Genomic DNA, 18,287 nt, shown 5'->3' on the forward strand with positions numbered 1-18,287 from the left:
CCCCCCCCCCCCCCCGCCATGGCCGGAATGGCCACTCTGGAGGGGGACAGGAGGGTGGCCAGCCCCAGGCTAAACCTTCCCCCATGTAAACTCAGTGGATCCGCATGACTGCGTGAGAATGGGCAAAGGCATCATAAAGACCATTTTGCAGGTGGGGAAACTGAGGCCTATACTGCAGCTGGGATTGGGCCCAGGCTGCTTGAGTTCTCTAAAGAGTCCGCCCTGTGCCGCCGGCGTCTTCCCTGCTGGTGGCTGCTGGAAATCAGGAAATGAGACCAGTGTGTCCAGTCACCCCCCTGGGCTGGTTAGGTGTGGGGCTTCCAGATGGGGTAAGCATGAGGTAGAGGTGGACAACATCCACGGTCCTGGAGGGGGAGAGGAGGAGGGGGGTGCTGGCCCCCGTCCTCTCCTCTCGTCTCCCCTCCATGGTGAGAGGAAACCAGGCTGAGGATCTCAGTGCCCTGATGGCAGTAGATACACAGGTGCTAGCATGTTCCTCCAGGAAGAAGAGGTGAGGAGAGGAGAGGAGACAATGGGCTGTGGCCAAGGACTGACACATTGGTGGGTGCCCACCTCACCTTGGACAGGTGGGGCCCAGAGAGTTTAGGTTGACTGCCCAGGTCACACAGCTGGGCAGGGTGGGCTCTGGGCTGGCATCCTAGGGACCCCTGGGGGCAACGGCTGTGATCTGCTCCACTTTTGAGGATTTTCCGTTTTGCTTGTGGGGAACCCCGGAGGAATGTTGTTAAACCAAGTCTTGAAAGGCGAAACAGTCTGTTTTATAAACTTGATTATCGAGAGTTGTGAATACAGCTATCCCCCACTCTCTGAAAGTGCCAGTTTTTTGGCTTCGCTGTGGGGAAAGACCTACATCAATACCTGATTTCACTAACCAAAAGAAATCCAAAGAGGATTTTTTCTTTTACGGGAAAAAAACCTAAAAACACATTCTGGTACTAATGTAGGTCTTTCGTAAAAGTGAAGTGTAATTCGAACTTTTAGAAAGCAGGGGATATGCTTTGCTTGACGCTGTTTCAGCTTATGAAAGCTTTCCTAGGAACGCTCTGTTTTCGGGGAGCGCGCAAAGTCTGTGTACATGAACGTGGACAGAAAGTATAGGCAATTCCCAGGCACTGTCACTGGCCCCAGGGGGCCTTCAGACCCCCCATTGTGCCCCCTCTAGCCCCACCCACATCCCTCCTTCTTCATTGTGAAGCAGTCCCCAGAAAGCAGTGTGTGTCCTTCATAGAGATGCTTCTGGAAAACCTCTGAAAGATGAGAACCATTTTGTTTTGTTTTTGAGGCAAAAGTCGTATAAAAGAAACCATTTTTAAAGTGGACAGTTCAGTGGTGTTTCGGATATTCATAGTGTTGTGTAACCACCACCTCTGTCTAGTTCCAGAATGTTTCCATCACGCCAAACCGTCTGCATTAGCAGTCAGTCACTCCCCATCCCTGTCCCCTCACCCCCAGCCCCCAAGGCAACCCCTAACGTGCTTTCTATCTTTATGGATTGGCCTGTTCTGGACATGTCTTGTAAGTGGGACTCATACACTATGTGGCACTTTGTGTCTGGTAAGGGCTATTGTTAAAACAAAAGAATTGAAAGCAGGGTCTTGAAAGGATATTTGTACACCCCTGTTCGCAGCAGCATGATTTACAATAGCTAAAACACGGAAGCCACCCAGGGGCCACCAGCAGGTGAATGGATAAGCGCAGTGTGATGTATTCATATTACGGAATGTTATTCAGCCTTAAAGAGGAAGGAATTCTGGCACATTCCACAACATGGATAAACTTCAAGGACATTGTGCTGAGGGCAATAAGCCAGTCACCAAGAGACAAACGCTGTATGATTCCCCTTATATGAGGGACTGAGAGCAGTCACAGTCATAGAGACAAGTAGGATGGCGGGCACCTGGGGCTGAGGGAGGGGGTGGGGAGTCAGCGGTTAGTGGGGACAGAGTCTCAGTTCTACAAAATAAAAAGTCTCAGTTCTACAAAATAAAAGGATGGTGGTGGCTGCATAACAGTGTGAGTGTCCTTAATACTACCGAGCTGTACCCTTAAAAGTGCTTACGATGGTAGATTTTATATTATTATATGTGAACACAACAAAAAAAGGAAAAAAAAAAAAAACCACCCGTAAGCTCAGCACCATCATCACAGCCAAAAAGTAACAGTGAACTCTCAGTGTCATCGGGAATCTGGGCAGCAGTTCCATCCCCAGTGTCTCACTGGGTCAAAATGTGGTTTTCCCCTGTTTCTATAATTTGAAAAAAATCCGTTTTTAGAGGAGACCCACACATTTTGACCAGTCGATGTGTCTCATGAGAATCCCTTCATCTGTAGGAGCCCCTTCTCTCTCTTTTTTTCTGTCTTGTATTTACTGAAGGGTTGTGTGTCCTATAGTATTTTCTGGATATTGCCGGGGTGTCTCTTAACGTGTTCCTCTGTCCCCGGTATTTCCTGTCCGTTGGGTCCATCACAGTGTTTCTCAGCATGATGCTAAGGATATCCGGGGCTGGATCATTCTGGGGGCAGGGGTTGTCCCGTGCACTATAGGATATTCAGCAGCATTCCTGACCTGAAAACACTAGATACCAGGAGCACCCCCCGCCCCAGTTGTGAGCATTAAAAATGTATCCAGATGTTGCCAAGTGTTCTGTGAGGACAGAGTTGCTTGTGGTTGAGAACCCCTGGTCTAGATACTTGATCAGCTTCAAGTTCAACTTTTTTTCGTGGGAGGCCCGCAGTGTCTGGGGTCCCTCTCTGTCCTTGACATGCCACACTCCATCGGGCACTGCTCACTGTCTCTGGACCCTTGATAGTCTGTCCTGTTTCTAAGAAGGGAATTTCTGTGTCAAGAGAAGGTATCCATTAAACACTGAGGGGCCCTTTAAGGAATAGACAGAATCCTCGAAGGATCTGGTGTCTGCCTCTCTGAACTGACCTGAGCTGTCTTCCCTTCAGCCCAGGGTCTGTCCGAGGGTACAGGCCAGAGGTAAAGATCAAGTGTTTGCTCTCAGTGCAGGGACACAGCCTCAGGGCCGTGAGGAGAAGTCATTGTCCCCTCAGCTGCCTCAATCATGGCTGACCTGCTTCTCCCCTGGCCTGAAGAGGACAGCTGAGAGCTGCTCAGGGCATGGCCGGGACTATCAGGTGATGGTTTGGAGGGCAGTACTTGGGCAGGACTTTGTGTCATTTGACAGGAGCCAAAAGCCTAACCTAAACCCTGGCTTCCTGAAGAAGGGGATTTATTACTCATGGACCTGAAGAGGCCACATGGGGACAGCTTCAGGCACAGCCTGATCCAAGAGTGCCTCTGTCTCTCTCTGTTTCTTGTCTTTCTCTTTCCTGAGTGTACAGCTTCCTTCCCAGCCCTGCTTCTCTGGGAAGGCTCCCAAGCAGCTCCAGGGGAGAAAGAGCCTCTCTCTTCCTCTCGGTTTATTAGACGTCCCAGGGCTGATTCTCACTGGTCTAATTCTGGTCAGGTGCTCATCCTTGAACCAATTAGTAGCTGGGGATGGACTGGGCTGATTGGCCAGACCGTGTCCTGTGTCCTGCCTAGAGATGAGATGGGCTGGGCCACGGACATGGCACGGACCTGAGCCTAGGGGCGAAGGGAGAGAACTCAGCACCATCACGTTCTGATCTTGCCCCACCCTGCTTGCCGCCTGGTCAGCAGCTGATGATCTTGGGCACGCTGTTTCCCTCTGTAGATCTCAGCGCCTTCATGTCCAACATGGGGGTGTTGGGAGAATTCAACAAATGAGCTCTGTGCTTGGTGGGTAGAGTATTTAGCACATTTGTTTATTCATCAGAGATTTAGCAAGTGCTGTTCAGGGAGTGTCTCTCCGTGGCAGTGATCTTTGACTCAAACCCCGAGGGCCCAGATGCATCCCGGGGAAGAATGCGCCAGGCAGAGGGCACAGCATGTGCAAAGGCCCTAAGGAGGAGCCCTGTGTGGCAGCAGCTGTTGGTGGCAAATGGAAGGAGAAGAGGCAGTGAGGACGGTGGGGCCAGAGGGAATTGGCCACTGGCAGAAATTTGGACTTCATCCTGTGTGTGAGGGGAAGCTGTGAGCGCTTTGGAGCTGTGATGATCAGCCTGGCGGTTAATCCCGAGCATGTAACTTCTTCATTCAGACTCTGGGGCCAGGCTGCCCAGATTCAAATCAGCTTCTACCACTTATCAGCTTTGGTCCAGTTATTTACTGTTGGTGGCCCTCAGTAAAATTGGGGGGGGCGTGGTGGTAATCATTTGGAAGTCAACCCAGAGATGAGGACTGGTAGGCCCCTGGGGTATTTGGGAAATGACCCTCCAGGAGTGGAGCCTTGAGACAGGGAGGGAAGGAGCCCTGCAGGGAGGCGCCAAGGAGCAAGGGACCCGGTGGGCAACTGGGGCTCCGAGAGGCAGCGCGGAGCATGCACCCCGAGCTAGGGGTCCTGGAAACAGCGTGGGGAATGGAAGGGCGGCGGAGGGGCATGGGGGACGCTGAATGCATCCTTCTGCCTCCACCCCCCAAAGTGAGGATTCAGCAAGGGGTACGCATAAACGGCCTTGGGGGGGCGGTTGTTGCATGGCCCTTAAGACCGATGTGTTCTAGCGCCCCGGTTGGAGGGAGGACTCCCCTCGGGCCCACCCCTCGCTCCCCCCCCTCCCCCCAGGTGGTCCAGTACATCGGGGAGATCTGCCGCTACCTGCTGAAGCAGCCGGTGCGCGAGGCCGAGGGGCGGCACCGCGTGCGCCTGGCCGTGGGCAACGGGCTGCGGCCGGCCATCTGGGAGGAGTTCACTGAGCGCTTCGGCGTGCGCCAGGTCGGCGAGTTCTACGGAGCCACCGAATGCAACTGCAGTATTGCCAACATGGACGGCAAGGTGGGCGGCCGAGGCGTGGCGCGGGCAGGTTGTAGGGTTTGGGGATCGCGGCCACCTCGGCCTCCCTGGCCCCCGCGTTCTCGTAGAACAGCCTGACCTGCTGGGAGGCGCCGGCCAGGCGCACAGGGCGGGGGAAGGGGGAGCTCCCAGGACTGCCAGGGCACACACAGTCCTGGGTCTGTACCTCCAGAGTTCAAGTCCTCGGCGAGGCGGTGTACCTTGGGCCAGGGCCTCAGCCTTTCTGAGCCTCAGGTCCCACCTGTGGGGGTGGCAGGGGAGAGCAGGGCTCTGGGGGATCCTGGGCGGGGGTTGGGGTGCCCATCCCCTACTACCGGGTAAGTCACTCAGACTCCTTGGGCTTTGGTTTCCTCATCCATAAATGGGGATGATAGCTCATTGGGACCATGAGCTCAGCACAACACCCCCAGGTAGCAGGCTCTCTGCAGATGCATTTATGATTAGCAATCACTGTCTCCATTCTGCCTGAGCAGAACCCTCTCTTATCAAGCCTTACCAAGCCAGGCATAGATCAGGAGCATGATTATAAAGCAAGCGCCTGGGGGCAGGGATTGCTTTGTGTCTGTCTCGGTGTTGGGGACCCAATACCTGAGAACCAGGCCCTGCCCACCCCCCCACCCCCCATGCATATCTGTTGAATAGACAGCCCCAGAAGATACCTGGCCATGCTAACAGAAATTGCTGTTCTGGGTGCCTGGGTGGCTCAGATGGTTGAGCATCTGCCTTCGGCTCAGGTCATGGTCCCGGAGTCCTGGGATCGAGTCCCGCATTGGGCTCCCCGCTCAACGGGGAGCCTGCATCTCCCTCTGCCTCTCTCTCTCTGTCTCTTACGAATAAATAAATAAAATCTTAAAAAAAAAAAGAAAGAAAGAAAGAAATTGCTGTTCTAACAAACATACCCAACAGCATAGAGACGGGCATTTCTACTCATCGGACTGAGCCAGGCAAGGTGACTTGCAGCGGGCAGCGGGCTCCAGGGTCATTCTAGGCATGTACTTCCTGCCAGTATAGAGGGTTTTATGGACCAGGAGGTGGTGACCAGTCAGTAGGTTTCCTCACATGATTGTGGAGGAGGCTGGGAAGGTGGGAGGAGGGGGCCTGAGTCCTGAGAAGGAGGCACTGCCCTTAAGACCCCCTTTTTCAGATCACCCAAGGTCACAGAGTTCAGGCAATGCAGGGGTTGCCTGAACTAATTCCAGGCCCTGGGGCAGGAGAGGCAAGGTGTCAGTTGGGAGGATGCCGTGCCCCCTGGGGCTCCTCACCAACTCACTCGCTCCATCCCAGGTCGGCTCCTGTGGCTTTAACAGCCGTATCTTACCCCATGTGTACCCCATCCGGCTGGTGAAGGTCAATGAGGACACCATGGAACTACTGCGGGATGCCCAGGGCCTCTGTATCCCATGTCAGGCCGGTGAGCCAGGCCCTGCCCAGTCCCCTGGGGAACTGGGGCCCTCACCCCCTGCCCACCCAGCGCAGCCTGAGGGTGGCCTCCTCCCCAGGGGAGCCCGGCCTCCTTGTGGGCCAGATCAACCAGCAGGACCCGCTGCGTCGCTTCGATGGCTACATCAGTGAGAGTGCCACCAGCAAGAAGATTGCCCACAGTGTCTTCCGCAAGGGCGACAGTGCCTACCTCTCAGGTGCGAAGACCCTGGGGGGCTGGCTGTGGGGATGGTGGGCCACCATCTCACCTCTCCTCCTCCTCCCCTCTGCCAGGTGATGTGCTGGTGATGGATGAGCTGGGCTACATGTACTTCCGGGACCGCAGCGGGGACACCTTCCGCTGGCGTGGGGAGAATGTCTCCACTACAGAGGTGGAGAGCGTGCTGAGCCGCCTGCTGGGCCAGACAGACGTGGCTGTGTACGGGGTGGCTGTGCCAGGCAAGCTGGGGTTGTGGGGCTGGTCCTAGGGTATGGCAGCCCCAGAGGAGCCAAACCTGCACAAGCTTGGAGGCCGGGGTGCCCTTGGGCAGTGCTCAACCTGGGTAACTGCACCCGGCAGCCTGGGTGGGAGCACTGGATCTGGAGTTACCCCTCATGAATGATAATCAACCTCGGTTTCCTTATCCAGAAAATGGGATCATGAAAGCAACTGTCTCAGGGTTGCAGGGAGTGCTGCAGGAGCTCAATAACATGGTGACTGCTTCAACAAATGTTATCTCAGATGGAGGGGACTGGAGATCAGAGGCCAGGGGCCTCTGTGTGAGGGTGTATCCAGCCCTGCAGTGGGACAAAAGGTGGGGTGTTCTCAGCAAAACCTCTGTCTTTAGGAGTGGAGGGCAAAGCAGGCATGGCGGCCATCGCAGACCCCCACGGCCAGCTGAGCCCCAATGCGCTGTACCAGGAGCTGCAGAAGGTCCTGGCGCCCTATGCCCGGCCCATCTTCCTACGCCTCCTGCCCCAGGTGGACACCACAGGTGCAGCCTCCCGCCTGTCTGTCTGTCTGTCTATCTGTCTGTTGGTTCAGCAACCATTTGCTTATTTGTCCCAGTTTAGGCCCCCCTGCCAAGTCTGATTGCAATGGTTCATGGTCAGTGGGCACTGTGGGTGCCCGTAGGGCCCTTCTCTTATTTTATTTGCACTATTATTTATTCCCATTTGTCGATCCCAGCCCCACTAGGCATTCTGCGGTGTCTGGTGCCTTTCTTCCATTGCCCGCATTTTTCTGATGACTAGGAAATTTGAGCAACTCATCTCATACCTGTGAGGTTTCCACTCCTGTAAATCACCTGTTTGTATTTTTTGCCCATCTTTGTATAGCCTTGCTCTCTTTTTCTTTTCAGTTGACGAGAGTTTCTCCTAATATTCCAGATGTTAATTCCTTAGCACTTTCGGACATCAGGAGTCTTCTCTTTGGGAGTCTGTTAACCTTGTTAATGGGGCCTTTGTTGAAAAGAAGCCCTTCATTTTGATACAAACTTACCTTTTTTTTTTTTTTAATCTTATAGTTTGTGCTTCTGAAGTTTTATTTAAAACGAGAAACCTTCCCAACTCTAACGCACACAGGTCTCCTGCCTCGGTTTTTTCCTACTCACCCTGCCCCTTAGCCTTATCTTTCACGGAGCATTTCTTTAATTGTCCACTGCAGGGAGTGCAAACTGTTTCTTAAAGGACCAGTTAGTAAATATTCTGTTTTTCGGGCCATGTAGTCTCTGTCCCAACAACTTACCTCTGCCTCTGTTGTGCAAAAGCTGCCCTAGAGGGTGTGTAAATGAGTGGGTGTTGCTTTGTGCCAATAAAAACTATTTACAAAACAGATGATGGGCTGAGTTTGGCTTTCAGCTACAGGTTGCTGACCCCTGACCTACTGTGTGGCAGACTCAGCCCTGCCTTGGTCTCGTGGGGAGTAGACACGTGCCCAGGCAGGGAATACACAGTGTATGGGGCTATGATGGGGTAGTGGTCAGGGAGGCCTCTCTGGAGGAGGGGGCATGAAGTCAGGATCTGAAGGACAAGGGAGAATCAGGCAGCAAAATGGGGAAGAATGTTTCCAGCTGAGGGGACGGCCTATGCAGAAGCCTGGAGGTGTAGGACAGGATGTGAGTTTGGGGTTCCCAGAACGCTCTCTGCTGAGTACCCCCATCCCCACCCCCACAGGCACTTTCAAGATCCAGAAGACTCGACTGCAGCACGAGGGCTTCGACCCACGCCAGACCTCAGACCGGCTCTTCTTCCTGGACCTGAAGCAGGGCCACTACCTGCCCCTGGACCAGGGTGTCTACACCCGCATCTGCTCGGGTGTCTTTGCCCTCTGACACTCCTCCTCCGCCCACTAGAGACTTCTAGGCAGGCCCTGCTGGTGAGGCAGGCCCTGCCGGTGAGGGAGGTTTGAGCCAGACAACCCTGCCTGGGGAGGAGCTGGCCCAGATGCACCAGGTGGGACCATCCTGGTGCTAAGCAACTGGACCCCAGCAGGAGCCCATGGCTCTGCTACCTTCACTCTCCTCTTTCCCCCTCTGGGCTCTCTTCTGCCTGAATTCCTGCTCCTGTGTTTGTGTGTGTGTGTGTGTGTGTGTGTGTGTGTTTTCTCCCTGCTTCTCCTCCTCGCCCCTGTTCCATCTGCTGTCGCCTCTTCCCTCTTTCTCCTCCTCTGCTCTCTCCTGGGATCTGTAGGCGCGGAGGGCCCAGTTGCCCTCGGGGCCTCTGTGGGTCGTCCCTGCTGGGTCATGGACCCAGAGTGGAGCCTCCTGGCCTCCCTCTCAGCTGTGCCTTAAGGAGCCTCAGTCCGGGCCTCCCTAGGCTGCCAGGCTCCAGCACATCCTCGCCCTGTATGAGCTCCAGGCAGAGCCTCCATCCTCCCTCCTGAGGGGAGGAACCACGGGTGGTCTGCCCTGCCCACCGGGATGTAGGGGGGCATTGTCAAGGGACCTCCAGGCCAGCCAGAGATCTCCCAGGCTGGGCCAGTTGCCATTTGCACTCAACCATCTTTGGTGGGTCTCCCACACCCTGTCTGCACTTCCTGATGCCCAGAAGCTTCCAGAATTGACTGTTACCACTTGACATTGCCCCTGCCCAGATGTCTCCTTTTAGGCGCCTCCATGGAGCTCCTGCTAGAGGGGCCTTGAAGACTGCATTGGGTGGCTGTTCGGCTCACCATTCAGACGCTCACCCTGGCAGAGACCTCCCGGGTGTCCCCATGTGGCATGGCTGCTGGTGGGACCCATAGGAGTGGCAGCCGTGGTGTCGGGAGAAGTATCCTGCCTGGGGGTGGTGTCAGAGATGGACTTTTGGGCCTTGGGGGTTCCAGCCCATTGAATAACCCTGCTGGCCTTGTTGGTGACAGTTCAGACCCAGCGTCGGTGGTGACATCCTGGACGACACAGCCGGGATGGCTCGGACATCCCCATCAGCCTCGTTGGTGGTTCATCCTAGACTCCTGTGGTTGGGACTATCCACCCAGACCATCCGTCCTACCCTCCTGCTGCAGCGGCATCCAGCGCCATGAACGCTGGGGCCAGCGCTGTTGCTCATGGGCCTTTCCAAGCACAAAGGTTTTGTTTCCTAGTTGAATTTAAGAAATAAACCTGCAGAGTGTCCAGGGCCTGAATCCCGGTTATTTACTGCCTGTCCCCATGTGGCGCAGAACCCTGTCTGAGTTTCAGACGGCAGGACGTTTTGCTGGGGAACTCATGTTCCCCAGACACCAGCAAGACACACGGCCTTTTCTTGCTGCCCCCCCAGGTGGCCTTAAGCCCAGCTGCAAGGCCTCTGGGGTCTGGGGACAGGCTGCATGCGGGTTAGTGGGTTAGCATCCTCGCTGCCTCCCGGCAGCCTCTGGGGCCTCACAAAGTCCTGCCCCAGCTTCAGTTCCGATCTGCCTGTGGGCTCTGGCAGGTGCCCCAGTGTGGCCATAGCTCTGGGTGAGAGCTGCAAACGTGGCTATTGGAGCTGGCATTCTAATCCAGGACCCCCAGCTCCGGAGTCTAGACACTTAATCGCAACTTCCGCTGTTCCACCTGCAGTATTATAATGTCTGTCTTCTCTCCAGGGGACAGAGGAGGAAAAATTTGTGATGACTGAGCATTTGCTGGGAGGGGGCAGCCCTGGGGATGGATGGGGGGGGGGGGATGGACGAGGCCCTGGTTGGCTCAAGGATGGATGAACCATTGATGGCTGGGGCTGGTCCTTGGATGCCCAGTTCACAAGGAGAGGGAGGCAGGAGAAGGATCCGCTGCCGTTGGGGATGGAGTGTCCCGCTGTGCTGATAAAGCAAGTGTATTCTGTATCACATCCCATCAGACCTCACAACCACCATGGTCCCCACTGTACAGATAAGAAAACTGAGGCATGAGGAGGGGAATGAAGTCAATGCCAGCAGCTCCTGGTGAGAAAGCGGGCCAGCAGGACCTTTCTTGTTCCAAAGCCTGTGACTCTCAGCAGGGTAAGAAGCTCCCTCTGAGCTAGCAGGAAAATAATACTGGTGACTCTCAGCAGCAGGCTCTGTGTTTGTCTTTTTAATTAATGACAGACTTTATGTATTAGAGCAATTTCAGGTTTATAAAAAAACAAGTGGAAAGTACAGACTTCCCATATACTCTCTACCCCGCACGGCCGCTTCCCTTACTATTTACGTCTTGTGTTACACTGCATTTGTAATGACTGATGAGTCTATGCCCGCGCGCTATTATTACCTGCAGTCTACAGTTTCCATTAGCATTCACTCTGTGTTGTACATTCCGTGGGTTTTGACCTGCATCCACTGTGATGGTATCATAGTTTCTCCGCCCTAAGAATCCCCTGTGCTCCATCTCTTCATCCCTCCTATCCCAACCCCTGGCAACCATGGATCTTTTATGGTCTCCACAGTTTTGCATTTTCCAGGTCATGCATTTGGAATCCTATGACATACAGCCTTTCAAACCAGCTTCTTTCACTTAGCAAGATGCCTTTAGGATCCATCCCTTTGGCTGGCTTGAGAGCTTTGTATTTTTTTTTTAAGATTTTATTTATTTATTTAAAGATTTTATTTATTTATTTGAGAGAGAGAGAATGAGAGAGAGCGAGCACATGAGGGGAGAGGGTCAGGGGGAGAAGCAGATTCCCTGCCGAGCAGGGAGCCTGATGCGGGACTCAATCCAGGGACTCCAGGATCATGACCTGAGCCGAAGGCAGTCACTTAACCAACTGAGCCACCCAGGCGCCCCTATTTATTTATTTTAAAGAGAGAGAGAGAGTCAGCATAAGCAGGAGGGGCAGAGGGAGAGGGAGAGAGAGAATCTCAAGCAGATTCCATGCTGAACGTGGAGCCCGACACAGGGCTTGATCCCAAAACCCTGAGATCATAACCTGGGCCGAAACCAAGAGTTGGATGCTTAACCAATTGCACCACCCCGGCGCTCCAAGAGCTGTTTTTTGTTTTTGTTTTTGTTTTTTTTAGAATGAGAAGTTCTGTGACTTGCCCCCAGGGACAGTTGTTAGGTCGGGAGGAAAGCCAGGATCAGAAGGCCCTCCTTTATGGAGGGGCCCTGGAAGGATGTGTACGGAGGGGATGTTTGCCCCTGTGAAGAGAAACTTGCCCCAGCCTGGCATCAGCACATGGGCCACGAGCAGCAGGGCTTGAGCGGTGTGTGAGGGACAAGGAAGGAGAAGCATGCCAGAGAGGGCATGGGGAGGACGGAGTTGAGGACACGAGAACCTTCCAAGGAGAGGTGGCTGCAGGCTGGGACCTTGCCTCCAAACTTCCAAGGGTCTCCGTCACTCTGGGGAAGAGTCCAGGCTCCCTGGCTGGCACTCCCATCCTGAAGGCTCTTCTCCTTCCACCGTGATTGGTCATTGCCAGCCTGTGTCTGGCTTCCGTGCCTTTGCTCCTGCTGTCCCTTGTCCCTGAACCGTTGTTCCCACGCCGCATGCCTGGCCAACTCCGACTGATCTGTTTTTGTTTTTTTTTTTAAGATTTTATTTATTTATTAGAGAGAGAATGAGAGACAGAGAGCATGAGAGGGAGGAGGGTCAGAGGGAGAAGCAGACTCCCTGCAGGGAGCCCGATGCGGGACTCGATCCCAGGACTCCAGGATCATGACCTGAACCGAAGGCAGTCTCTTATCCAACTGAGCCACGCAGGCGCCCCTGATCTGTTTTTAATTGAGGTGTCATTCACATGCCATAAAATCCACCCTTGTAAATTGTACAGTTTGGTGGCATTTAGTGTTTGCAAAGTTGGGCAACCGTCACCTCTGTCTGGTTCCAGAACATTTTCATTCCCCCCAAAGGAAATTTCCTACCCATTAGAAGTCTCTCCCCCAGCCCCTGGCAGCCACTAACTGGCTTTCTGTCTCTTTGGATTTGTCTGTTCTGGACATTTCATGTCAATGAAATCATACAACATGTGGTCTTTGGTGTCTGGCTTTTTTCACTCACCATCGTGTTTTTAAGATTCTTCCAGGTTCATTCCTTTTTATGGCCAAATAATATTCCACTGTATGGATGGACCATGTTTTGTTGACCATTCATCCGCTGATGGACATTAAGTATTTACACTGGCTATTGCGAGTAACGCTGCTGTGAACATTCATATACACGTCTTTGTGTGAACGTATGTTTTTATTTTTTATTTATTTTTTTAAAAGATTTTATTTATTTATTTGAGAGAGAGAATGAGACAGAGAGAGAGTATGAGATGGGGGAGGATCAGAGGGAGAAGCAGACTCCCTGCTGAGCAGGAAGCCCGATGCGGGACTCAATCCCGGGACTCCAGGATCATGACCTGAGCCGAAGGCAGTCGCTTAACCAACTGAGCCACCCAGGCGCCCTGAACGTATGTTAATTCTTTCGGGTATAAACTAAGGCGTGGAACCACCAGGTCATATGGTAACTGTTTAATATTTTGAGGAACTGCCGGACTGTTGTTCAAAGCAACCGCGCCATTTTATGGTCCCACCAGCAACAGTGTATCGGAGTTTCAATTTCCCACATCCTTGCCAGCACTCTTTTTGGGAAATATATCTATCTCAGACAAGACATGGCCAACACATGGACCTGGGTTTTCTCCCCAACCGGCTTCTCTGTCTCAGTTAGTTTAAGCTCCATGTGCATCCAATTAAGTAAGCTAGAAACTCGGGACTTAGTCCTGGTTCCTCTTTTTCTCATGCTCCATGGCCCATCCCTTAGAAAGGACCAGGAGCCCTGCCTCCAAGACAGACCCCGAACCCACTGAACCCAGCCAGCACTAGATTTCTCTAGTTAGTGCCACTAAACATGGCTCCTAGGGGCCTCCCTGCTTCCATCCCATCCCTCACAATCTCTTCACCTAGTAGCCAAAGTAATTTTTTTAAAAAAACAGACCCCAGGTCTCTCCCCTACTCAAAGCCCTCCAGAGGTTCCCCTAAGATCAGTCTTTCCAGTCTCATCTTTCCCATCTGGCCTGGGTGGTCAGTCTCCAGTCACACATGCCTGCCTTCTGCTAGTTCCCACCTTGGGGCTTTAGCCTCATCGTGCCTCTGCTGGAGATGCTCTTCCTTCAGATACACAACCAAGTCCTTTCTGCCATTCAGGCTTCCATGTAAATGTCTTCTCGTTCACTTCCCAATCTCTACAGCCCCCAGTCACCTTCTCTCCCATAGTATCTCCATTACTGTTCTGTTTTTTTTTTTTTTTTTTTCCCTTGTGTTTATGTGGCTTACCTGTTAGTTGTCTGACTTCTCCAGGGGGGTGTGAGCTAGGAGAGGGCAGGCTCATTCAGATGAAGGACAGCATTGAAGGACAGATGGAGGACAGCCCTGAAGGACAGGAGGAGCTTGGTAAATGGTTTTCTGAATGAATGAATGAAGAAACCATTATGCTCCCCAAGCCTTGGTTTCTCCAGGTGTGAAATGGGAGCATCTGAGCGAAGGCTCAGGTGTATTGTGATGGTGAGTGAGGACGTGTGGAGTCCTGGTGAGCAGGACAGCTTCTTATAGGTGCAAAGCATCAGCATCGTGAGAACCAGGACATCAGAGCAAAAGCCTCTGGTCCCGACTTCGGCTGAAGCAAAGCGTGCTAAATAATAAAGCTCGCCTGAACAACACTTTGTGGATCAGCCTGCATAATAATGCTTTCCCCACCTCCATGTCTGTGCTGTATCCTCTGCATTTGTCCCTCCAGAGCTACCCTCCACCCTTCGCACCCAGCTCTGCTTCCTCGGAAGCTGTCACAATGGGCTGCCTCAGTTGGCTCCCTTGCCCTTCTGGTACAATGGATTCAACCCTTGGGTGACACCAACAGATCACAGGAGGAAAGCGGTCACAGTATTTATTCTCCAGGAGACCTTGGTCTGATCGTGGTTATGTTCTTCTACTGAAGGCCATGGCTCTTGTCTGCCACCCTCTCCTCCAGCAACCAGCCTTCTCTAGGTCCCCATAACTTCTCCCTCTTCCTGTCCCATATACTGAATGATGGAAACATCCTCTAGCTGATGCTCTCGCTCTAGGCTGTTCACCATCCTTTAACCTGACCACACCTTTGTCTACAGCACCTTCATTCACTTCCCCCAACTGTGGTGCTTAAGGGGCCCCATGCTCCCCACCAGGTTCTTACCAGCACAGCGTCCACATGATCATACCTTCTAGAGTAAGTATGCCTGCTTGTGATGGTGACATTTATGCTTTTCTTTCTTGCCTTCCTTTTCCAATCTGATATCCCAACCTTCTGCTCTCTGCTCCAAGACTACCCTTTAACCACAGAGGACCAAAATCGCCTAGAAGCTTGAAAGATAAAATGTGTTCAGCATCTTGGAAATGAGTGAATGCAGTTATCTCTCCCTTACCCCAGGCTGGATTCAGCCCTTCCTTTTTACTCTCCAGCTACTGCATGCAGGCAGTCAAGATTATTTCCAGCAAATGGAGTTAGAGCAGCCAATCTAATGAGTAGTGTTGAGATTTGGCCTATGCTCTATATTACTTACATGTCTAGCATATAAAAGCAGTTCTTTCCTCCAAGTTTGTCTTGAACCTGAGCTTCTTTCGTAATTTTTCAGGATTAAAGGGGTGGGGCCATATTACAGAAGCAATTAGATAACTTTGAGATATGAGAGGGGGTGTGTGTGTGCGCGTGTATTTACGACTTTTTAAAAAAGATTTATTTATTTATTTATTTTAGAGAGAGAGGGCGAATCGGGGGGGGGGGGTCAGGGGGAGAGAATCTCAAGCCGACTCCCTGTTGTGCACAGAGCCCTTTTGGGGCTCGATCTCATGACCTATGAAGTCATGACCTGAGCCAAAACCAAGAGTGGAATGCTTAACCAACTGAGCCACCCAGGTGCCCCTATCTGTCCTTTTGTGTCATAGTCATCTTAGTGGGTCTGTGAAGTGGTATCTCATAGTTTGATTTGCATTTCCCTGGCGGCTAATGGACAGGACATCTTTGCATGTGGTCATTGGCCATTTCTGTATCTTCTTTGGAGAAATGTCTATTCGGAACCCTTGCCCGTTTTTAAACTGGGTTTTTAAAAAGTTGAGTTTTAAGAGTTCTTAATATATTCAGTACACTAGACCCTCATCAGATATATGATTTGCAAATTTCTCCCATTCTGTGGTTTGTCTTTTCACTTTCTTGCTGGTGTCATTTGAAACACAAGTTTTTCATTTTGATGAGGTCCAGTTCATCTACTTGGTTTTTACTGTTTGTGCTTTGGTGTCCTTGTCTAACCCAAGGTTAGGAAGATTTATGCCTTTGTTTTCTTCTTCTAAGAGTTTTTAGTTTCAACTCTTACATTTAAGTCTTTGATCCATTTTAATTTTTAAGATTTTAAGTAATCTCCACATCCAACATGGGGTTCGAACTCACAACCCCGAGATCAAGAGTCACATGCCATGAGCCAGCCAGGCACTCCAATCCATTTTTTGTATATGGTGTGAGGTGGGGATCTGTATTAGTTTTCCAGTGCTGATGTAACAAATTACCACAGACTTATTGGCTTAAAATAACACCAATTTATTATCTTACAGTCTGAAGGTCAGAAGTCAGAAATGGATCTCACTTGACTAAAATCAAGGCACTGTCACAGCTGTATTCCCTTTAGAGGTTGAGAGAACCCATTTCCTTTGCCTTTTCCAGTTTTTAGATGCCACCCACATTCTTTGGCTCATTGCCCCTTCTTCCATTTTCTAAGCCAACAACAGTGGATGAGTCTTTCTCATGCTGTCATTCCTCTGGTTCTCCCTCCTCTGTTTCCTTTTTCCATTTATAAGGACCCTGGTGATTACATGGGGCCCATCCAGGTAATCTATTTTAAGGACAACTGATTAGCAACCTAATTCCATCTGCAACTTTTATTTCCTCTTGCCAAGGAACCCAACATATTCACAGGTTCTGAGGATTATGGTGTAGACACCTTTGGTGATTGGGGTGGGGGGGTGGTGTCTACTGTTCTACCACTACAGGGTCTAACTTCATTCTTTTGCATGTGACTATCTTGTTCCATTTGTTGAAAAGAGCATTCTTTTCCCATTGAATGATCCCAGCACCTTTGTTAAAAGATTCATTGACCACCCTGGGGCGCCTGGGTGCTCAGGTCATGATCTCAGGATTGTGAGAATGAGCCCCACGTTGGGCTCTGCGCTCAGCGTGGAGTCTGCTTCAGATTCTTTCCTTTTTCCTCCCCTTCTGCCCCTCCCTCTGCTCATGTGCAGCACTCTCTCTCTCTCTCTCTCAAATAAATAAATCTTTAAAAAAAAAAAAAGATTGACCACAGATGTATGGGTTTATATTTGCATTCTCTGTTCTAATCCATTGATATGTCTCTCCTTATGCCAATACCACACTGTCTGGATTACTGCAGCTTTGTAGTAAGTTTGAAATCAGGAAGTGTGAGTATTCCAACTTTGTTCTTTTTCAAAATTGTTTTGGCTACTTGGGGCCTCCTCTAATTCCATATTGAATTTTAGGATCAGCTTGTCAATTTCTACAAAAAAGGAAATCTGAATTTTGATAGCAATTGCATTGAATCTGTAGACTCATTTGGGGAGTACTTCCATCTTAACAATATTAAATCTTCCAATCCAAAAACGTAAGATGTCTTCCCATTTATTTAGATCATCTCTTTTTTTTTCTCAGCAAAGTTTTGTAGTTTTCAGTGCACAAGGTTTGCAATTCTTTTATTAAATTCATTACTAAGTACCTTATTCTTGATGCTATTGTAAATGGACTGTTTCCTTAATTTGTTACTGATTTTAAAGATGTACTACCTATGCATGTCTCCTTGCATTTACTATAGGCTACTGAATTATACCCCCCAGCCCCATAAGTGGCCCAGCTCCCCAGGCCCAGCAGGCCTTCTCTCCTTTCCAGCTTCTCTGCCCATGCTATTCCCTGGAACACCCTTTCTCATCAGCCAAGACCCATTTGCCCCATTCTAGGAGCTTCTCCAGGCAACAGCAAATGTGGAGGCCTCTCTGGAACCTCAGAGAGACACAAGAGATCCCCAGAGAGCATTTGCAGAAGCAATTCAACAAGTATGTTTTCAGGCCCAACTCTGCGCCAGGCTTGATTCAGGGGGCTTTCCAGGCATCAGTGAACAAAACAAACCCTGTCCTCATGTGGCTTATATTTTAATTAAAGAGGGAAACAACAAAGAGCAACAAGATAAATGTTATAAGGTTCGGGAACTTCAAAGTCCACCAAGAGGTGCCTTCCTCCAGGAAATCTCCCATCTCCTCCCTCCATCCCACCCCGCAATCCCCTCTTGGGGACCCCAGCTCTAGGGTCCTCTCTTCGGCCCCGCCCTGACACCACTAGGCTGAGAGCAATTGCACGGGTTCCGCCCGCTCAAGCCCAGGAACAGCGTGCAAAGAATCAATGAGCCCCTTCGGACCGAAGGCCCGGCCTTGCCGCGACTTCACTCGTGGGACTGCGCATGTGCCAGAGGCGGCCGCCCGAAGCTACTGACAGCCGTGTGGCAGGGCCGGCCTTCGCGCAGGC

The 18,287-nt window shown here is 51.5% G+C and overlaps 1 protein-coding gene across 3 annotated transcripts in view; it reads left to right on the forward strand.

Moving 5' to 3' along the window:
* SLC27A1 (solute carrier family 27 member 1) overlaps positions 1-9,936 on the forward strand; it is a 31,282-nt gene extending 21,346 nt beyond the window's left edge. For 2 of the 3 annotated variants that reach the window (XM_081815275.1, XM_081815273.1), the window contains exons 8-13: positions 4,671-4,880; positions 6,183-6,309; positions 6,398-6,535; positions 6,612-6,776; positions 6,967-7,312; positions 8,493-9,936. In XM_081815275.1, the coding sequence (XP_081671401.1) occupies positions 4,671-4,880; positions 6,183-6,309; positions 6,398-6,535; positions 6,612-6,776; positions 6,967-7,312; positions 8,493-8,727 (1,221 nt within the window). In that variant the 3' untranslated portion in view covers positions 8,728-9,936. The remainder of the gene's footprint in view (positions 1-4,670; positions 4,881-6,182; positions 6,310-6,397; positions 6,536-6,611; positions 6,777-6,966; positions 7,313-8,492) is intronic. The other variant, XM_031018088.2, reaches the window with a different exon arrangement.
* The last annotated feature ends 8,351 nt before the right edge of the window (positions 9,937-18,287 follow it).

The sequence above is a fragment of the Leptonychotes weddellii genome, chromosome 1 (genome assembly GCF_054177405.1).
Source record: "Leptonychotes weddellii isolate Sample4059 chromosome 1, ASM5417740v2, whole genome shotgun sequence".
NCBI classification, from domain to species: domain Eukaryota; kingdom Metazoa; phylum Chordata; class Mammalia; order Carnivora; family Phocidae; genus Leptonychotes; species Leptonychotes weddellii.